This window comes from Vulpes lagopus, chromosome 7, assembly GCF_018345385.1.
Source record: "Vulpes lagopus strain Blue_001 chromosome 7, ASM1834538v1, whole genome shotgun sequence".
Classification (NCBI taxonomy): domain Eukaryota; kingdom Metazoa; phylum Chordata; class Mammalia; order Carnivora; family Canidae; genus Vulpes; species Vulpes lagopus.
Window position 1 is genome coordinate 38,944,415 of NC_054830.1, and position 22,965 is coordinate 38,967,379.

Sequence of the window (22,965 nt, forward strand, 5' to 3'; positions counted from 1 at the left end):
CAGTTTCTTGTGGCTCATGGCATCTCTTTTTTTTTTTTTTTTTTAAGATTTTATTCATTCATTCATGAGAGATACGGGGAGAGAGAGGCAGAGACAGGCAGAAGGAAAAGCAGGCTCCTTACAGGGAGCCAGATGCGGAACTTGATCCCCAGACTGGGATCACAACCTGAGCTGAAGGCAGACACTCAACCACTGAGCCATCCAGGCGTCCTGACTCACAGCATCTCTTAGCTGTGGCAATATGACATGAATCTCTGCCTCCATATTCACATGGCTTCTTTTTTCATTTATGTGTGTTTCCCTGTGTCATCTCCTCTTCTCCCAGGGATAAGGACACCAATCATTGGATTGGGGGCCTACTCTGCATTCAGGGTGTTTCATCTCAAGATCTTTAATCACATCTGCAAAGATCCTATTCCCAAATAAGTCACATTCTGAGCTCATAAGTAGAAATAAATTTTGAGGAATCACTTTTCTACCCACCACACCTAACTAAGATTTAAGTGTGTTCTGCCAATGAAAATTTGCTTTTGCTTTTGGAACCTGGAAGATCTACCAATTTAGGATTGTTTTAACCTAAAATTTCTCCTTGGATTTTTTCTTTCTTTCTTTTCTTTTTTTCAAAATACTTGTTTGTTTGTTTGTTTCCCTACAGAGGCCTATGTGAAAGTGGGTTGTTAGGAGTTCTCAATCAAATCTTTTCCCTCCTCTGAAGAGCACTGTCAACACAGGTGATATCTCTTCTATCTTTTGTGAGATGGGTTGTTTTCAAGGTTTCTATTCAGGGTGCCACTCTTTGAGGGAATCTGGTTTATTTTTATGGTATTCCATTTTTTATTTTACTTTTAATTGTAGTTGACACACAATATTATTTTAGTTTCAGATGTAGAACAGTGATTTGACAATTCTGTACATTACGTAATGCTTATTATGATATGCGTAGTTACCATCTGTCACTATGCAAAGTTATTACAATATTACTGACTATATTCCTTATGCTGTACTTTTCGTCTCCATTACTTATTTATTTTATAACAGGAAATTTGTTCTCTTAATCACCTTCACCTATTTCACCCAACCCTCTCAGTATCTCCCCTCTGGCAACCACTGGTTTATTCTCTGTTTTTATGAGTCTATTTTGGTTTTTTGTTTGTCTGTTTGCTCATTTGTTTTATGTTTTAGATTCCATGTGTAAGTGAAACCATATGGTATTTGTCTTTTTCTTTCTGACTTATTTTGCTTAACAGAATACCCTCTAGATCCATTGAGGGGACTGTGTTTTATTCCAGTAACTCCACACTAACCTCACACCTTGCTTAGGTTCTAAGCTTTATATGCTATCCAAAGAAAAGTTTGACTGCGATCCTGAATAACCACTCTAGTCTCTTACTTTCTTATAGTTTCATGGCCTCCGAGATTGTCTTCACTTTCCCACCAGCTCAGCTCTGCATATCAAAAGTTTGTGCATCATTGAAGGATACCAAGTGAGATGTGAACGAATAAAAGATGTGTAATCATGTTAAACTAGAAAAACAACATCAGGAAGATGTTAATTCTTCAGAAGTTAACTCATAAATTTATTTCAAGACCAGTAAAGTGGTTTTTCTGTTTTTTAATTTTGGAATGAGACAAACCAGTTCTGAGTTCATATGGAAAAATAAATAAAAATAGTTTGCAAAGCTCTAAAACAATAGGACCCCCTAGTAGATATTTAAACACATTATAATGCTAAGTAAATGAAAGTGCACTTTCACATGGAAGACAGACAGAATAGAAAGCCCAGAAATATTCCAAAATACACACAGGAATGTAGTTCATGACAAAAGTGACATTTCCAATTGATATGGGAAAGTAGTATTGATGTTGAGACAATTGAGTAACCATCTGAAAAAAATAAATTTGGGCCTGTACTTTAATCAGAATAAACTCCAAGGGAATCAAAGATTTAAATTTTAAAATGAACCTATATATATTTGTAAGAGTTCTTTAAGCATATATTGGATAATCCTACAAATTGATAAAAGATAGGCAATTTGATTTTTAAAAAATGGGCAAAAGACTTGAGCAGATGCTTCATAAAATGAAATGCCTAACTGGCGGGATGCCTGAGTGGTTCAGCGGTTGAGTGTCTGCCTTCAGCTCAGGCCATAATCCTGGAGTTGAGGATTGAGTCCCACATTGGGCTCCCTGCGGGGAGCCTGCTTTTACCTCTGCCTGTGCCTCTGCCTCTCTCTGTGTGTCTTTCAAGAATAAATAAATACAATCTTTAAGAAAACCAAAACCAAAAAAAGATCCTACCTGGCCAATAAATACATGGAAAAATGCTGAACTTCATTAGTCCTCAGGGGAAGGAAAATTATATCCACAATGAAACACTACTACACATCCTCTAGAATGGTTAGAAGGAAAAAGATTACTAATATGAAAAGCTGGAGGTGATGTGGGGACACCTGGGTGGCTCAATGGCTGAGCATCTGCCTTTGGCTCAGATTATGATCCCGGAGTCCTGGGATCAAGTCCCATATCAGGCTCCCAGCAAGGAACCTGCTTCTCCCTCTGCCTGTGTCTCTGCCTCTCTCTGTGTGTCTCTCATGAATAAATAAATAAAATCTTAAAAAAAAAAAAAAAGGGCTAAATGAGAAGGGCCATAAAAAAAAGGGGGGGCCATATGAGAAGGTACTTGTGAGAAGATACTTCCCAGGAATCATGCCCTGAGCCAAAGGCAGATGCTCAACTGCTGAGCCACCCAGGTATCCCTGGCCTATTTCTAAATAGAATTTTTTAAATTGTTGAGTGTTAAGTGTTCTTTATATATTTCGGATAACAGTCCATGATCTAATTTATCTATTGTGAGTATTTTCTTCCAGTCTATAGCTTGTCTTCTAATTCTCGAGATTGTCTTTCACAGAGCATAAGTTTTTCATTATAATGAAGTCCAGTTTATAAATAATTTCTTTCATGAATTATGCCTTTGGTACTGTATCCAAAAAGTCATTTTCATATACAAGGTCATATCGGTTTTCTCCTATATTATCTTCTAGGAGTTTCATACTTTTTGCATTTTACATTTAAGTCTATGAACCATTTTGGGTTAACTTTTGTGAAGGTTGTAAGTTTTAGGTATGGATGAATTTTTTATTTAAAATTTTTTTTTTGCCTGCAGATGTCCTATTGTTCCAGCATTGTTTGTTAAAGAGACTATGTTTGCTCCATTGTATTGCCTTTGCTCCCTTTCCAAATATCAGTTGACTATACTTAACTGGGTCTATTTCTGGGCTCTCTATTTTGTTCCATTGATTTATTGTTTATTCTTTTACCAATTCCACAATGTCTTGATTATTGTAACTTTAGAGTAAGTCTTAAAGCCAAACAGCATCAGTCTTCCAATTCTATTCTTTTTCCTTCAATGTTGTACTAGCTGTTCTGAATCTTTTGCCACTCCATATAAACTAGAGAATCAGTTTGCCAATATCTACAAAATAACTTGCTGATATTCTGATTGGAATTGCTTTTAATCTATAGATCAAATTGGGAAGAATTGACATGTTGAGAATATTGAGTCTTCCTATATATGAACATGGAATCTCTCCTTTTTTTAGTTCTCTTTTTCATCAAATTCTGTAGTTTTCCTTATATGGATCTTGCACATGTTTTGTTAGATTTATACTAAAGTATTTTAGTTTGGGGGTCTTATTATAAATAGTATGGTGTTTATAGATTTAAAATTCCAGTTGTTCAATGCTGGCATATAGGAAAGTGATTGACTTTTGTATATTAACCTCGTATCTTGCAACCTTGCTATAATCACTTTTAGATCCAGGAATTTTTCATCTGTTCTTTTGAATTTTCTACATAGACAGTTTTGTTATCTTTAAACAAAGTAGTTTCATTTCTTCCTTCCAAATCTGTATACCAGTATTTTCTCTTCTTATTTTATTGAAATAGTTAGGACTGGGGATCCCTGGGTGGTGCAGTGGTTTGGCGCCTGCCTTTGGCCCAGGGCGTGATCCTGGAGACCGGGGATCGAATCCCATGTCGGGCTCCCGGTGCATGGAGCCTGCTTCTCCCTCTGCCTGTGTCTCTGCCTCTCTCTCTCTCTCTGTATGACTATCATTAAAAAAAAAAAAAAAAAGAAATAGTTAGGAGTTCCAGTATGATATTGAAAGAATGTTAAGAGGGAATATCTTACCTTGTTCCTGATCTTAGTAGGAAAATTTCTCATCATTAAATATGATGTTACCTGTAATTACTATTGATGTTCTCTATCAAGTTGAGGAAGTTAACTTTATTTCTAGTTTTCTGATTTTTTCTCATGAATGGGTGTTGAATTTTGTCAAGTACTTTTTCCACATCTTTTGACATACTCGTGTGATTTTTCTTTTATATCCTGTTGATGTGATGGATTACATTAACTGATTTTTGAATGTTGAACCAGCCATGCATACCTGGAATAAATCTCATTTGTTCATAGTATATAAATCTTTCTATACATTGTTGGATTTGATTTGCTAATTTTTGGAGGATTTTTTAAATCTATGTTCATGAGAGATATTGGACTATAGTTTTCTTGTATGTGTTTGTCTGATTCTGGTATTAGGGTAATGCTAGCCTCATAGAATAAGGAAGCTTTTCCTTTGCTTCTGTTTTCTGAAAGAATTTATTGGCAAATGGTATAATTTCTTCCTTCAGTGTTGGTTAGAATTCATCCATGTACCCATTGGGCCTGGTGGTTTCTATTTTAGAAGTTTATTAATTATTGATTCAATTTCTTTAATAGCTGTAGGCCTATTCAGACCATTTATTTCTTCTTGTGTGAGTTGTGACAGATTTGTGTATTCCAAGGAATTGGTTCATCAAATTGTGGACATAGAATTATTCATAGTATTCTTTTATTATCCTTTAAATTATCTGTGGAAACTGTAGTGTTGCCCTCTCTTTCATTTTTGAAATGAGTCATTTGTGTCTTCTCTTTGTCCTAGTGTTGCTAGCAGTCTGTTTTATTGGTCTTTCCAAAGATCCAGCTTTTGGTTTTGTTGATTTTCTCTGTTGATTTTCTGTTTTCAATTTCATTGATTTCTGCTCTAATTTTTATTATTTCTTTTCTTTAGCTTACTTTGGATATAACTTGTTCTTCTTTTTCTAGTTTCCTAAGGTTGAAGCTTAGGTTTTTGGTTTTAAGCCTTTCTGTTTTCTAATATATATACAAGCAGCATAAATTTGCCTCTAAGCAAGATTTCCCTGAATCCCACAAATTTTGATAAGTTGTATTTCCATTTTCATTTAGTTCAAAAAATTAAAATTTTCTCTTGTGATTTCTTCTTTCACCTCACTGCTTTGTAAAAGCGTGTTGTTTAATTTCCCAGAATCTTGGAATTTTTCATCTATCTTTCGTTATTGATATTTAGTTTAATTCCATTGCGTCTGGAGACTATGTGTTAAACAATTTATATTCTTTTAATGTTGTTAAGACGCGTTTTACAGTTCAGACTGTGGTCTATCTTGGTGAATGTCCCATGTGAGCTTGAAAAGAACATGTGTTCTGTATTTGTTGGATTAAGTGGTCTATGGATATCAGTTATATTCAGTGGGTCAAAAGTTCTATGTTTTTAATGATTTTTTGCCTGATGAATCTCTCCATTGCTGATAGACTGCTGATAAAGTCTCCAACTATAATAGTGAATTCACTTATTTCTTGTGGCAGTGCTATCAGTTTTTGCCTCACATATTTTGATGCTCTTTGTGAGATGCATATACATTGAGGATTGTTACATCTTCTTGGAAAATTGTCCCCTTTATCAATATGTAATTCCCTCTTTCCTCCCTGAAAATTTTCTTCCCTTGAAGTCTGCTTTTTTTTTTAAAAATTAAAGTAGCTACTCCAGCTTTCTTTTGATTAGCCTTAGCATGGTATAACTTTCTCCACCCCTTTGTGTTCTGATTCTTTACTTTGAATCTATAGATGTCTTTATACTTGAAGTGGATTTCTTACATAGGACATATAGTTAGGTCTTGTTTTTTGATTCACACTGAAAGTATCTCTTATTTGGTATATTTAGGCAATTGATATTTAAAGCACTTATTGATAGATCAAAATTTATTCTGTTACTGATTTTGATTCACTGCCTTTCTTCTTTGTTCCTATTTTTTCTCTTCCACTCTTTCTGTTTCTTGTGGCTTTAATTAAGCATATTACATATGCTTTCTTGTATAGCAATTATACTTCTTTGAAAAATATTATTAGTGGTTGCCCTATAATTTGCAATATATATTTACCACTAATCCAAGTTCACTCTTAAATAACAGTACATGGCTTCACAGGTAAGTGCAAGTACCTTATAATAATAAAATATTCCTAATGTCCTCCTCTCATCCCTTCTATTATTGCTGTCATTCATTTCACTTATACATACCTCTAAGCATTTGATATATTATTGCTACTGTTATTTTAACCAAACTTTTTTAGATCAATTAAGAATAAGAAAAGTATTTCTTTTACCTTATTCCTTCTCCAATGGTTTTCTTTTCTTTATGTAGATATGATTTTTTTTTTCTTACCTATATAATTTTCCTTCTCCTTGAAGAAACTATTTTAACATTTCTTGCAGGGCAGATCTACTGGCAACAAATTCTCCCAATTTTTGTTTTTCTGAGCAAGTCTATTTCTTCTTCACCTTTGAAAGATAATTTATGAGGTCATAGAATGCTAGGTTGATGTATTTGTTCTCTCAAACCTTTATGTATTACACTTACTCTTTTCTTGCCTGCATAGTTTTGGAGAAGTTGGATATAATTCTTATCTTTGTTCTTCTATAGTTAAAGTACTTTTTTAATATCTGGCCTCCCTCAAGATTTTTGGTTTATCTTTGATTTTATGCACCTTGAATATGATATTCCTAGGTGTAGTCTTTTGGAACCTTATCTTGCTTGATGTTCTCTGAGCTTCCTCTTTCTGTGGTTTGCTTTCTGACATTAAGGAGAAAATTCTCAGTCAGTATTGCTTCAAAAATTTCTTCTGCTTCTTTCTTTCTTTTTTCTCCTTCTGGTATTCCCCCTATAGGCATGTTACACCTTTTGTAGATGTCCCACATGTTTTGGTTTTTCTGTTCCTTTTCTTCAGTCTTTTTTTCTCTTTTTCAGTTTTAGAATGCTCCATTGACATGTTTGTAAACTCAGAGATTCTTTCCATAGCTGTGTCTAGTCTATAATGGACTTATCAAAGGTAGTCTTCATTTCTGTTACAGAATGGTCACCTGATTTATAACAACATCATTGGGAACTAACTGGGGAAAATATGGGTTTTTAAACAAATGGGTCAACTAAATATCCATATAGAAAAATATAATCCTGATCTTTACCTTATATTTTATATACACACAAACACACAACATAATCCACAATAGGTTGTAGACCTACATGTGGAAACTAAAACAATAAAGTGTCTAGAACTGTACCATTCAGTATAGCAGCCACTAGCCTTATATGGCCATCTAAATAAAATTTTTAAAAATTCAGTTCCTCAATCATATTATCCACATTTTAAGTGCTTAATGGCCACATGGGCCTAATGGCTACTATATTGGGCAATGTAGACCTAAAACATTTCCATCATCACATAAAGTTGTATCACACAGCTATATTCTAGAAGAAAATAAAAAAACTTTGTGAGCCAAGATTTGTTAGACAAAACACCAAGTATACTAGCCATAAAAGATTGAAAAGTTGGACTTCATTAAACTGAGAACTTCTACATATCAAAAGATACCATTAAGAGTGAAAAGCCACACACTGAGTGAAGTTATTTGAAAATGTGTATCTGATAATAGACTCATATTAATGATACATAAAGAATTCCCACAAATCAATAAGAAAAAGACAGATGCCCTACCCCTTAAATAGGCAGAAGAGGCACTTCACAAAAGAAGTTATCCAAATGGTCAATAAATATATCAAAGGTGCTCCAGGGAAATGAAAATTCTAACTGTAACATAACACATTCACCAGCACAGCTAAAATTAAATTAACACACAAGATCAAGTATAGGTGGGGATATGGAGTAAGCTGGAGTGCTGTCGGGAGTACAAATTAGTACAACCATTTTCAGAAACCATTTGGCAGCATCTAAAATAAATATATGCCAATTGTATTACCCAGAAATTCCACTTTTGGATGTATACCCAAAAGAGATGTGTGTTTATGTCCAGCAAAAGATTTGTGTAAGCATGTTAATAATAGCTGCAAATAATTTCATTACCTCAATAGTAAAATAGATAAATAATAATAAGCTATTGTATATTCATACAATGGAATATTATCAAGAAAACAGATATACAAACAAATGTACTGATACCTGGAATGATAGGAATTGACTTCACAGACAATATGTTGAAAGGGAGTACATATCACGTGGTTCTATTTACATAAACTTTCAAAAAGCAGACAAAAATTAATCTATGATTTAGAAATTAGAGGAGTTATTATCCTTGAGTATATCCACTGAAAGAGGGCATAAGGAGTCTTCTGAGATGTTAGAAATGTTGTACATGTTGGTTTTTGTGGTATATCTAGCTATACAATTTTTATATAGCTACTCTTCATAAGTAATTCTAAACATATAGACATATATATGAATATGTATATATATATGTGTGTGTGTATGTGTGTATATACATATATGTGTATGTGTGTGTATACAATTTGTAGAGAGGGTTGTGCAGGAAACAAAATGGGCAAATAATAATGGGAAGGACAATATCTCCTTAAAGAGGGTGGCCAGAAAAGGTTTTTCTAAGGAGGTGGCTTTAAGCAAGATGTAAATCTTGAAGTAGATTCCAGAGCCTAGAATCAGCAAAAGGAACCACAAGTGCAAGGACACTGAAGCAAGTAAGATCCAGAAATGGTAGAGGCCCTGATGGAAAGTCAGTGGGGCTAGAGCAAGCCCCAGGATGGATGCAGTCAGAGCTGCAATCAAAGGCCACATCATCCTAGGAGTTAAGACTTAATGAACCATGAAGAAAGGACACCTGAGTGGCTCAGTCAGTTAAGCCTCTGACTCTTGACCTCAGCTTGAGCTCAAGCCTTGTGTTGGGCTCCGTGCTGGATATGGAGCCCACTTAAAAAAAAAAAAAAAAGGAAAAGAAAAAGAACCATGAAAAATCACTGAAGAATTTTAAGTAGGGGAGATATAAGATTCAATTTATGTTTGTTTGTTTGTTTGTTTGTTTGTTTGTTTAAATCATCCTGGCTTAAAAATTGCAAGAAGGCCTGGGAAGAAGTAAGGAGATTAATTAGAAGGTAATTTCTATTGCCTGTAGGCCATAGAACAGCCACATCATATAACAGGGGCTGGGAGTGGGTGGTGAGGTTGGCACAATTTACATGGAATATGATAGGAATGAGGCTACTAAGAATTTGGCAAGGTTTGGACTTGTCAAGAAATCATGATTGGCAATTCAGAAGGAGAGAACTTGACAGATACCAATCATGTTTTGGAAGTACTGTGACATAATTTGCTAATTTACTGGATATGGGAGGTGAAAAAGGTAGCCTTCCAAAGTGGATCCCAATAATCCTGGCCTTCTGGTATTCCAGCCCTTGCATAATCCTCTCCTCTCGAGTATGAATGAGATGTGATGACTTGCTCCTAACAAGAAGAACAAGATAAAGTGATACAATGTCACTTCTGAAATTAGGTTATAAAAGACTGTGACTTTTGTATTGCTGCATCCTCTCTCTGACTCTTCTTACAGGCTCATGCTGGCAAGGAACTGGAGGCATCCTCTGGCCAACGGGCAGTGAGGAACAGAGACTCTCAGTCCAATGACCTGAAAGAAACTGCATTCTTCCAGCAGCCATGTAAGTGAGCTTGGAAGTGGATCCTTCCCCAGTTGAGCCTTCAGATGAGATCCCAGTTCTGAGCTGACAGTTTATTGCATCCCTGTGAGAGCCTGAGAAGCAGAGGACCCAGCTAAGCTGTTCTGAATTCTTGCCCCACGGAAATGATGAGATTGTATTTGCATTTTCTTAGACCAAATTTTGGAGTAGTTTGTTATGCATAACAGATAATAATAACTAAGAATATATAATAGATCACTAATGCAAGAGGTGAGGGAAATAGAGAAATCCAGGATAATTCCCACCTAAATTCTGCTTTGAGCAACTGAGTGTCTAGAGATACCAAGACTCCAGAAGTCAGTTCAAGGGTGATGGGGACAAACAAGCATTTTGTGTATTACACATCCAAGTGAGCAATTGGGTGAGCCATCATGGAACCCTTCAACAAGATGTCAGAAGTTCTACTTTTCCACCAAGCAGAGCAGTGAAATCCAAAAAGTGGGTTTGGACTCAGGGGAAGGAGCTAAGTCAGTGGAGTTTAAGAAAATGCAGTCCTCTCTTTTCAAGCCTAACTGTCCCAAGTTCCATTTGGGTGTTTGAGGCTAAAATCCCAGGCACTAAATCAGTGTGACATTGTCTTATCTTACCCTTGTTGCACTGTCTTCCTTGAGGAAGAGGAGAGGCAGCAAGACAGAGTTTGGGATTTCTGTTTCACGGGGCCACAGAGGAACATGATGGTGGCCATTTCTAAACCTGAAAGGCCTAAGCACCAAGCCTTAGCTCAGTGTTTCTCAACAGGACCCCTCTGTTGGCACTCGGCCCAGGACTATTCTTGTCCTGCTAGAATGTCCTGAGCATTCTAAGAGGGTCAGTGTATATCTATAGAATCTGCTGGTAATCGTGACTATCCAAAACATCCTTCTCACAATTCCAGATGCCTCCTACTGGGATGGCACCTTATCCTCCTTGAGAACCAATGGACTATTTGTGCTCACTCCACTGCAACATCTCAGCCCACGCTTTGACCTTGCACCCTGCCATTTCCATGGTGCCTGCTTGGCAAGGGTTTCCAGGTTATTAAACATTCTCATTCCTAGAATTTTAAATACAATGGGTTCCCAAATAATCAAAATATAATGTTAATATGAGAATGATTTCTTATAATAATTGAATTTTAGATGATTTATAAGTCAACATGGAATCTGGTAGAAACTCTGAGACGTTATAACTGGTCTTGTGTGTGCTGTGGCCATGCTGAAAAAAGAGTTGATAGAACGCTGGCTGTCAGTTCCTAGTGAATAAAAACTGCATGTGTCCCAATGCTTTAGATTTGTGACTAGAGATGCCCTGAAAGAATAGTTTGAAAATTCAGAACCTTGATCTGGTGATTATAGCTGTTAGGGTCCCAGCGGACTCTATTCCTACACTGGGCCATAAAGTTGTTACTCTAGCTCAAATCTACATTAGAAAGAAAAAAAATTGTGTTTATGTATTTGTGATAAGCTACATTTTATTGTACTGATTACCACACAGCTTTTATTTGGACACCTATTGTGAGCCAGGCACCACGCTAGTTTCTTTGAATGCATTTTTAAATTTAATGCCCACAAAACACCAGACTATACTGTTTAGCGACACATGCTTACACATTAAAACTATTTTTTTTTAAAAGTAGAGGTCCTTATTATATACATATATATCTATATATAAAATCTCAGAATGGTGGTGACTTCTAGAAGGTAAGGAGTGGGTGGCACTGAAGGAGGGGCACACAGAGGGCTTCTGGGTGCTGGCAATGTTCTATTTTCACCTCATTATATATATATATACAACTTTGCTTTTCAATAAATTATAGAGTCATACTTTATTTTGGGGATGCATTTCTTTATGTGTGTTGTATCTCACAATTAAGAGGATGAAAATGTAGATAATACACACGTCTTAGGATCCCTGTAAGGATTTTTTTTCTTTTTTTGGATCCCTGTAAGGATTAAATGAGATAAGGTGTACAGAGAATTTTGCAAAGTACCTGACAGGTAATGAGCATTCAGTACCGGGTAGTTGTTACCCGGTGTGGTAGTACTGAGAGACAGAAGGAGCTACGAACCCAAGGCAAGGAGAGCCTTGGAGCTCTCTCTGTGGAGAGCAGTATCACCATTCCCATTTTGCACAAAAGGACACTCAGGCTCAAATTGTGCAACGTGCTCAGGATCACTGTGTCAGGATCTGACAAAGTCAGATTTTAAGCCCAGACTGTGAAATTCATTCTATAACTTCTTTAGGCGACATGGATCTGGAGTGATTCTGTCTAACAGATAATCCACCAAGTGCCCAGGCCCGGCCCTGGAAAAACACAACAGAGATGCCCTCGCCTGGCTGGCTGGATGCTCCGGTGCGTGGAAAGATGGATACAAACCAGTGAGGGGGGACGTGCATAGCACAAGGAGATGAAGAGTGGACGGAACGGGAAGGTAAGCGAGGGCGCGCTCCGGATGAACAAGCAGCCGAGGAAACGGGGAATGGGATGGGAGGGAGTGAAGGGGTGAACAGGTGGACGGAAGGCTGAACGCCTGGACGAGCAAGAGGTTTTGAGGCTGCACTCGGTGAAGCCTAAGCGCCAGGCTCGGGGCGGCTGGCGGGTGGGCGGAAGGGCGGCTACTCCACACAGTACGGTAGGCGCGAGCCGCTCCTCCGGGAGCCCCGCTCGCGCCTCCTCCCCTCCTCCCCTCCTCCCTCCTCCCTCCTCCCCTCCGCCTCCTCCTCCACCGTCGCCCGCCCGCTGGCCGCCCGGACCCCAGTCCCCGGCGGGCGGGCGGGCGGAGCAGGCGGCCGCCCGCGCAGTTGCGCTCGCCCCGCCGCCCGGCGCGCCGCGATGCGCAGAGGGGCCGCCGCCGCCGCCGCCGCCGCCGCGCCGCACCATGAAGCTCCGCAGCAAGGCGGCGGCGCTGCTCCTGCTGGCGCTGGGCGCCCTGCTCCTCGCGCTGCTGTCCCTGCGCGCCCGCCGCGCCCAGCCCCCCGCGCCGCCCGCGCGCCCCGCGCGCCCCGCGCCCGCCCCGCAGCGCCGCCCCGCGCCGGCCCCCGCGCGCCCCCCCGGCCCGGGCGCCCTCCCCGGGGCCGCCCCGCGCGCTCGGCGGCGCCGGCCCCCGCGCCCCCGCCCCCGAGCCGGCCGCCGGGGCGCCGCGAGCCTGGAGAAGTTGGCGAGGTGAGTCGTGGCGGCCCCGCCACCGCTTCTGGGGCGCCCGCGCCAGGTCCAGGGGGGCTCGGGGCTGCCCGGCCGGGGGCCGCCCGCCGTGTCGGAGCCACCCGCGGAGTCCCCCGGACACCCAGGACAGCGCAGGGCTGGGGGCACGCACGTTTTCGAAGGAGAAGTGCCTGGGAGGGCGGCTCATCGATCACTTTTATTATTATTATCATTATCATTATTTTAACAGTCAGGGCAAGACGTGTTTGCGTCCTTGCAAACACGCGCCCTTTGTTTAATCTTCCCAAAGCCATCACGATGCAAAAATGCTGTATCTGATTCTCATGTTTCGCAGATTTTCTCTTTCTCTCTCTCTCTCTCTCTCTTTTTTTTTTTTAACCAAAAACTTAGATGCGATTGAGTCGGAAAAGTTAGCTGTTTGTACCAAAGACTAGCCTCCCTCCCCTCGTCGACTCTTGAAACGCTCCGCAGAGAACAGAAGGGGCACTCGACCTAGGTTCATTAAAAAGAAAGTTTTTCTTCCCGGAAGGAGCGATGCGTGGCACGGAAAGAGTGACAGCCCCGCTGTGGTCCCGTCCCGTGGCAGGCTCGAGCGCGGCCGAAGTGTCTTAACCGGGAAAGCATCTTCACCTCTGACGTGGTGTCTGGTACCCTCCTGCTCCGCGCAGACCTCAGCCCGCCCTCCACCGCTTTTTTTTTTTTTTTTTTTTTCCCCCCTCGGAGCATTTTATCTTTGTCCTTAGGGTTGCTGGACCGCCCCCAGGTTAGGGATTTGCGTTCATTTCCTTTGTTGTGGAGAGCTTTTTTTTTTTTTTTTTAACAATCCCCTTGTCCTGTAGGAGTGTGTTTCCTCTGCCCTTTGGAGGCTGGTGGTGTACACACACCAGTGTAAGTGCTGTGGCTCCGTCTGCGTGTGCTGGGTTCCTTCATTACCCCAAACGCCTTGAAGAATTCTTCTTTGGCCCTGCTGACTTAAGTCTGTTTTGGCGCTTTTACTGTAACTAAGAGAAAAGACACGAAACCTCAAGAAGTAGCCGTGTCAGCAGCCTTTGTTTCTCTTCTGCCTCACAATAAATGTACAGATGGGTGCTGACAAGTTTTACAGGGGGGGGTGGAAAACCCCCCAATGATTTATAGAGTCACTTTTTAAGTATCTAGAAACATTTACAAGCTCTTATGAATGTATACATACTTTAAGGATGTTTCTGTTAGGGACTGGGGTTTCTCATAATGTGTTATACTGAGGCACAATTACGAGTTTACTGTGACTGGCAAGTGGAAGGGACAACTCGCAAGACAGTGACAATTGACACCATTTAACATCGTTCACCTTTTGCAAGGCACCATGCTAACAGCAGTACACAAATGTAGTCATTGTTAACACTTACTGGATATGAATTGACCATGTCATCTGCACCGCAGCCCTATGATAGTGGCTTTCAAAGTGTAGTCTTTTTATTTTTATTTTTTTAAGATTTTATTTATTTATTTATTTATTTATTTATTTATTTATTTATTTATTTATTCATGAGAGACGCAGAGAGGCAGGCTCCCTGCAAGGAGCCTGACGTGGGACTCGATCCCAGGACCCCAGGATCACACCCTGAGCCAAAGGCAGAGGCTCAACTGCTGAGCCACTCAGGTGTCCCTGAGGTGTAGCCTGAACGGGCAGCAACAGTGTCACCTGAGACCTTGTCAGCAATGCAGATTCTCGGGCCTCACCCCAGCCCCATGAAATCAGAATCTGTGGGGCTGAGGTCAGTCATGTGTTCTAGCAAGCCCTCCCATTGTTTCTAACACACATCAGTGTTTGAGAGCCTGCTGCATGAAATAAGTGCTAATTACTATTATCCCCATTTTACAGTTAAGCAAAGTAATGCTCACGGTTTAGCCATTCGTCCAAGGTCCACAGATCGCTTGTGGTGGGTGAGCTTTAGGAGGACTGGGCCTGGTTAACTCTTACGTGCTATGCTGATGTCCTACACTAATTAGCCTTGCCTACATTTCATAGTTTTTTGGAGATTTTTCTAAAGAAACGTCATAGATTTTTACAACAGTCTCATTCTTCAAGGTGTTGGGAACATGGGGCGGCATCTTCTTGTCTCTATCTGAACAAATTGGCTCTGACTAGGAAGAGATCATGAGCGGAATCCAAATGGACGTTTTAGGGAAAGACTATTTCCATGAGCAACAGTACCTCCTGAAGCCATTTTTCTTTTGAACATATCTCTTATATTATCATGGAAGTCATGGCCAACACCATAGGAATATAGAACAAAATTTAAAAACTCGGGGAAGAGCGAACAACAAAAAAGCCACTGGAAGTCCTCAAGCTCAGCTGCATAAAGATGAAAGTCTAGTGTCCCCTGGAGAAGTTGACATTTTCTGGGACTTAATAATTTTTTTTTTTTTTAAACTACCTGGACAGAAATGGAGGCAGAAGATTCTGAGACAATAAGGGAGTGGAAGGAGAGATCTTTGCATGGACTCCTTTATTGCTCTTCTAATCCTGCTTGGGTTAAATTTTTGTGGTTTGGGAGGAATTTCATTTTAGGGAGGGAAAAGAAAGCCTCGTGTATTCAGAAATCGGGTGCTTTAATCTCGTTACGTGGCTAGAATCCAGAAGAGATGAAGGTTACGTGATCTCATTTCTCGGGCCTGGGGAGTAGTCAGCAGCAAGCGTGGAGTTGATGGGCTCCAGGCCACCACCTGCTGACCATCCGTGGCCCAGGCTGTCTTGCCTCCCCCAGGGTACTGCTGTAAGTGAAGTCCTGCCACGTCAGCGCAGGAAACATAGCCCTCTCCTTCCACATCTTGTTTTCATTTCAGAGAAGTTTCCAGGGACTTGCCTAGTTAGCAGACAGACCCTACAATTTTATAACTAGTCATTTGTATGCAATCTGTCCTGTGGTGGCCTCTCCTCTCTATAAATATAAAGCCCAGAGGTAAGGTCTGAGCTTTTAGGTCAGGGGTGGGATCTGAAAACGGACACCACAATCTAAGTAGCAGTTCCAAGTGCACACGAGAAATGAAATCTTCCTTTTATTTTGGTTTATTGGTGATTTTTACCTGGCTGACTTCCAAAGAGAATTTGAGATGACTCTCAGTAAAAAACGTGTATAATAAGGCCATTGAAATCGGCATAAAAAAATGAAAAGTCATAAAGAGGAGTAGGAAATAAGCACTGTTTGTCAAAAACTGAGCCACTATTGTTATAAGGATTAAGTATTAAATTTAGCTCTAAGCTTCCTGGAAGCCATGTCAAAAAGGGAATCATGATAGGCTGCCTCATTTTCCCTGAATGATAAGAGGAAAAGTTGATCAAGAGGGATGATTCAGTTTTCATGGAAATGAATTCTAATAAGAATTTTACTGGAGGATAAACTCTAGAAGCCTGTCTCTCCAGCTTGCTTCTGGAAACTCCTCTTTGAGCCCATGTATGGAAAAGGCTGTTGAATATACCTGCGAATCAGTGCGACATAGAAAAGAACTTGGCATCTGGAGGCCAAAAAATTGGGGTTCTAATCCCAAGCCATTTCACCTTAATTTCCTCATCTGTAAACTGAGCAAATCAATCCCAAAATTTTCCAAGATCTCTTCCAGCTCTGACATTTGATGATCCTGTGATGAGATCATCCAGTTTAGCTGTAAAATCCCAACAATGAGTATTGCTTAGGCCTTTGTGCTGTCTCTTGCAAAATCAGTTTCTCATTTATTGGCTCTAGCCTAGAGTCTTACTGATTACTCAATCTCAACCCTCCCCTGAACTTTATTCTTTTTCTTCTTGCAATAGCCTGGATATTTCTGTTTTCTCTTAAAATATGGTTTCTGAGAGAGACTTAGGTTACCTCTGAGCTCTGTGGAAGTCCTCTGCCATTTTATTCCAGAGTCATCGAGCAGATGTGTATTGCACATATATTCTGGACCAGGCACTCATTGTACAGTGGTGAAAGGAATTGCTGGCCTACCAGAATTTGGGAGCGGTGGGGGCGGGGAGACAATAGAGAAACACGTTACACTTGGCAGCCTCCCCAGCTGTCCCAATGAGAGGAAGCGTGTTTACTTGCTCATCAAGAGACACCATTTCCTGCAGTTCCCTTTGGTATCTGAGATAAGTCTTCTCAGAGGTTCAAGTCTGAATAAAGGTCTCACTTAAGGGGCACAATGTTATATAGCAAAATGCCAACTCTGTGGCAATCTTATAATTGGCTAGTGGCCCAGGACATATTAAAGGTCACCAGATCTTAGGTGCCATCTGTGATGTTATGCACTGGGAGTCTTGATTCTCTTCACATTCATTTTTCTTGGTTGGTCTGTAATTCCATCTTTTATTGATCAGCAAGCCATATTGTTTATTGCAAAATATATCCCTAGGGCATCTGGGTGGCACAGGTGGATAAGCATCTGACTCTTGGTTTCAGCTCAGGTCATGATCTCAGGGTCCTGGGATACAGAGCCCTGTGTTGGGCTCTGCTCAGAATGGAGTCAGCTTGAGGTTTTCTCTCCCTCTCCCGCTTCTGCTCATGCTGTCTCTCTCTGTGTCTCTTTTTTTTTTTCTCTCTCTCTCAAATAAATAAATAAATCTTTAAAAAATATATCTCCCTACTCCCATGCTTACCACTGACTCCTAAACACCATCTTGTACCCGTGGACCGCTACAGTAGCAAGAGATCTGGTTTGCATGCTTCCACTCTAGCACCCTCTACAGTCCATTTCCCATACAGCTGCTGGAATCAAGTGAAATATGTGTGTGGACCACATTGGGTCTTTGCTGGTTAAAGCCTCCAGTGACAGACTTCCCACAATGAGAAGAAAATTCAGTTTCTTAGTCTGGCCTTCAAGCCTTGTTTGATCTCAGCCCCGTTTAGGTCTCTGACCTCATCTCCTACTACTGTGCTTCAGCTACACTACCCTTCAAGTGTGCTGAACTCCTTCCTACCTCAGCACTTTTTACTTGTTCCCTGTGCTAGTATGTTCTTTGCTCACATCCTTGCATAGCTAGTTCCCTTACTTCTTTCAGGACTGTGCTTTCAGATTTATTTACTTATTCATTCATTCATTCATCTATTCATTCATCCATTCATTCACTCATTTATTTATTTATTTATAGCACCCAGTATTATATATGAACATTGTATTTTGTTTGCTCCTCTCCTCCAATGTATACTTCATGTCTTATTCATCACTGTACAACTGGCACCTAGAACAGAGATGATCTCATAGTAGGTTCTCAATACACATTTGTCAAATCACCTAATGAATGAACACAGCACCCACGTTGTACCAGCACTATGCTAAGATTTTACTTACATGATTAAATTACATATTATTTAATAATGTTCCAAATAATCTCATAGTGAAGAACAATGAGAAGAATAGAGAGGATCTTTAATTGTTAGCATCCTCAAAAGAGAGGGTATATATTTTTTCTTTTTAATAGATGTTACTTTTTAGAATAGTTTGGGATTTTTAGAAAAACTGAGAAAGTAGTACAGAGTTTCCCTATACCCTGCACCCGGTTTCCTCCATTATTAAAATCTTACATTATTTTGATACATTTGTTATAATTAATGAACTAATAGTATAATCACTAATGTACAGTTTATTTCCATTTCCTTAGTTTTTACAGAATGTCCCTTTTCTGTTCCAGGATCCTGGCCAGGTGAGCACATACATTTAGATGTCAGATCTTCTTAGGCTTCTCTTGGTCGTGGCAGTTTCTAAACAAACTTTCCTTGCTTTTGATGACCTTGAGAGTTTTGAAGAGCACTGGTCAGATGTGTTGTAGGATGCCCTACCACTGGAATGTGTTTGATGCTTTACTCTTGATAGTACTAAGTTATGGGTTATTGAGAGGAAAGCTGGTGAGATAAAGTGCCATTTTCATCATATCATATCAAATATATATGCTATTGACATGATTTATGACCACTTTGGTCACCTGGATAAGGTAGTGTGTGTTTGGATTTTTCTATTGGCAACTTGCTCTTTCTCTCCCCTTCCTTTCCATGTTATATGCTTTTTTAAAAAAGACTTATTTTTATTTATTTTAGGGGGGAGGGAGGGGCAAAGGGAGAAGAAGAGAGAGTCTCAAGCAGACTCCACGCTGAGCACAGAGCCTGTTACAGGGCTCAGTCTCATGACCCTGAGATCACGACCTGAGCAGAAACCAAGGGTCAGATGCTTAATCAGCTGTGCCACCCAGATGCCTCCATACTGTAAACTTTAAAAGGAAGTCATTGATTGCACAGCCCACACCTGAGGAGTGAGCAGAATATCTATATAAATTATTTGAAAATATCCCTGCATGGGAGATTTGATTCTTCCCCTCCATTTATTAATGTCTTTAGTCATTATATCAGTATGGACCTATGGGCATATGTTTATTTTATACTTTGAGTTACAATTTAATATGACTACTGTGTTGCTGGAATTGGTTCTTTATTGGTCATTAGGAGCTCTTACAGTTGGCTTTTATTCTTCTTTGACATACTCCAATCAATGCATTTTTATTTTTTGTTTTCTCATTTTTTGAGCACTTCCTTACCCTCTGGCCCTACAGGATGCTCCAGGCCCAACTTGTATATTTTCTGCTTCAAGGAGCCCTGATTCCCCTTACTGGAGAATGGTATTAGAAACCAAGATTTGAGCACGAGGCATGCTTGTAGGGATGTCGTTTTTCTTAGATCCTCACAGCTGACAGAGCAAAACATGTATGTATTTGTACTAACTTGCATATTTACGCATATAAATATTTCCATATGTAACTGTCTCTATGTTAAGCTAAATATTACTACATCGACCATTCTAGCTACCTTCCCTTACTTATTGGGGAGAGAGAATGTTTTTGCTTTCCCAAACCCCAGTTTTCTCCCATTTCATTGGCTTTCATTGGTTGAAATGCCTGTGGTATGGGGGAGGAGCTGGGAAAAGAGTGGGGAGGTAGGAGAGAATTGACTAATTGTATTACCAAGCAAGGTTTAGTTAGAGATGAGGCCTGGATCACTCAAACCAAGGGGGGTGGGGGAGGTGATGTGGGTGGGAGATGTTGTGATTGGCTCCTCAGCTTTGTTCCTCCCACGCCCCTGCCGTTTGTGGGTGGACCACACCTCCAGGAGGTGGTGTCAGCCAGGCATGGTAATCCCACCCCTCCACGGGGTGAGCTGTTTGCATACAGTACTAAAACATTCAATACATTCATTTCTCTGGCAACATTTATTGGTCTACAGGTGTTACCTGACCCAACTTACTGAATCAGCCAGAAAGGGAGGCATATTTTATGTTTGGAGCAAAAGACTCCCTATGCTATATATGGACAAGGAAATAAATAGTCCCAGTTACTACCATGATTCTTAGAGGACCGGTTTTAGGATGAAGCCATCCCTGTGAGCAGTAGAACAGAGAAAAAGGAGAATATGGATCCTTGAGGACATTCCTGAGCCCACGAATCAACAAATCCTGACACCTGTCCTATATTGGGCCCTCTAGTTACATGCATTGGAGTTGAGGTTTCTGGTATTTTTCTCCAAAATCGTCTTACCCAAACTAGATGGTTCTTTAAGTCAGAATATCACTGGGGTGCCTGGGTGGCTCAGTGGTTGAGTGTCTGCCTTTTGGCTCAGGTCATGATCCCAGGGTTCTGGGATCAAGTCCCACATCAGGCTTCCTGCAGGGAGCCTCCTTCTCCCTCTGCCTCTGTGTCTGCCTCTCCCTAGGTTTCTCATGAATAAATAAATAAAATCTTTACCAGAAAAAAAATAAAATATCACTGCTGTCGTTGAAGAGAAAGGGGCATGATTACAGGGGCACATAGGAAATGCACATTCCACACCCTGGAGCACTCATCTTGTGCCCTTAACCTTGTCCCAGGTGGCGGGTGGTTCAGGGATATGTTCTTGGGCCAAATTAGACCCTTTCTTAGGGATGTAAAAATTGGATCAGAGACAGTTTAAGGGGAAGCTGTTTCTAGTGGCTAAAATTAAGGTATGAAATTCAGGATTGACTGCCATGTTTCTGCCCCGTGGAGGAAGCTGGTTTGAAATGAGAGTACATGAACCCAATGTGAAAAGCAACACAAAGCAGCTAGGTGGTGAGGGGCGGTGGGGCGGGGATGGGAGTGGGGGTGGGGAAGGCAGGTCCTAACATTGTTCCCAAGGCCAGCTTCTGCCTTTTGCTGACTGTGCTGTTTCATCCCTATCCTAAAATCCATGAGTTTCTGTCATCACCAAGGATTTCTGACTAAATTGGGTATATGGCCCCTGGTTTTAACACCTTCACTAAGTGCGGTAAATAGTAGCCATGCTGACACTAATCCCCATACTAACAAGGAGGTTCTTTGGAAAAAAATTTGAAAACAAATCTGTTTTCCTTGGAAATACTTCTCTTCGTGTTATCTCACTGTGAGAAAATAAAAGACAACATTGTATGTTATATATATTTTACCACCGTTTAAAATATTTTTTAAAAAAGGAAAATAAGAGACTTTTGGGAAGGTGGAATTCATTTTGTGTTCTTTTCCAAATCTTCCTCAGTATTTGATTTATTTCAGATTCTGAAAGTTGCCCCTAGAAAGAGGAATTTCTTAACTTGATGCCTTTAGTGGGACTCCGTGATCTTGTGTCAGCAGGGAGTGACTTTGATATATTTGAAGGTGATATTTTGATATTTGCACATGTCCCCTCCCCTTGACCTCTTTTAGCAACAAAACAGACTGAAATAGTCTGGCAGAAATTCATTATGGTACAATTTAGAATCCGAGCTTTTATGTAAGAGACATGAACACATAATCCAAAATGTGACCCCTTTTCATGGGGGAGGAAACTGAGGTTCAAAGAGATAAAATGGGGGTCCCTGGGTGGCGCAGCGGTTTGGCGCCTGCCTTTGGCCCAGGGCGCGATCCTGGAGACCGGGGATCGAATCCCACATCGGGCTCCCGGTGCATGGAGCCTGCTTCTCCCTCTGCCTGTGTCTCTGCCTCTCTCTCTCTGTGACTATCATAAATTTTAAAAAAAAATTTAAAAAAAAACAAAGAGATAAAATGATAGTGCTGCTTATAAAGCACTTAGCATAGGACTAGCTCACGGTGGTTACTCAACAAATGGCTCACCGTTCTGAGTACTGTTATTGTCCACTGTTGTTTATTAGTTAGGAACTGAGTCATAACTAGACCTAGCTAACTAGCTGTGTGGTTTTGAATTAGTCCTCCTCAGCAAATCACGGCTTTCTCATAAGCTCAGCGATAAAATGAAATAACAGGTAAAATGTAAAATGCTGGCACAGTATGTAGCATTTGAGAAACTCGGCAATGTGACCTGGGACTCGGATGTAGATTAGGGCAGACTTTTCTTGGATTATGGCGTGAGGAAACCAAAACTCAGCTTCCATATATGATAAATAATACACCAACCCCAGTTTTCTGATCCTTAGTAAAAGCTGAAGGAGTAGATGAGGGAGAACCATTATGACTGCCTCTTGGGGAGTTGGACTATTGTTCTGGAGAGTATCAAACCTGGAATTGTGGCTCTCTGTAGCTCTGATGTCTTTTAAAGGGTAGAGAGCTATTGTTTCCCAGCTCAGAAAAGTAGAGGGTGGGCAAAGAGTTCACAGGAATTAGGAAGTGTTCTCAGGAACCCAAATGCAGAATTTTGTCCACAGACACTGCCATTTCGGGGTCTGCCTCTCTAGTTGAGCTTGAAGATGCTCTGGATTTGCCTCCTCCAAATTTTGGGAGAATTACAAGGACCTCAGTTGTCTGGCCGCCAGTCTTAAAGTAAAAAGCTGTTGTGTTTGGGTATCAGATTTTACCCCATGGGGAGAATGCATTGTTAGAAATTTCATTTTAGAAGAAACACGAGAGAAGTCAGAAACACGTTGGAAATTGGCATTTTAGAAGAAACATTTAGTTTAAAAGATGTACAAAACTTCAAATCTGG

General features: G+C 40.5%; 1 protein-coding gene across 1 annotated transcript in view; it reads left to right on the top strand.

The window, feature by feature from the left end:
* Nucleotides 1-12,622: 12,622 nt before the first annotated feature.
* The window catches only part of GXYLT2 (glucoside xylosyltransferase 2), a 90,565-nt gene continuing 80,222 nt past the window's right edge, over nucleotides 12,623-22,965 (top strand). The window contains exon 1 of the mRNA XM_041763158.1: nucleotides 12,623-13,033. Coding sequence (XP_041619092.1) covers nucleotides 12,750-13,033 — 284 coding nt within the window. The 5' untranslated portion in view covers nucleotides 12,623-12,749. The remainder of the gene's footprint in view (nucleotides 13,034-22,965) is intronic.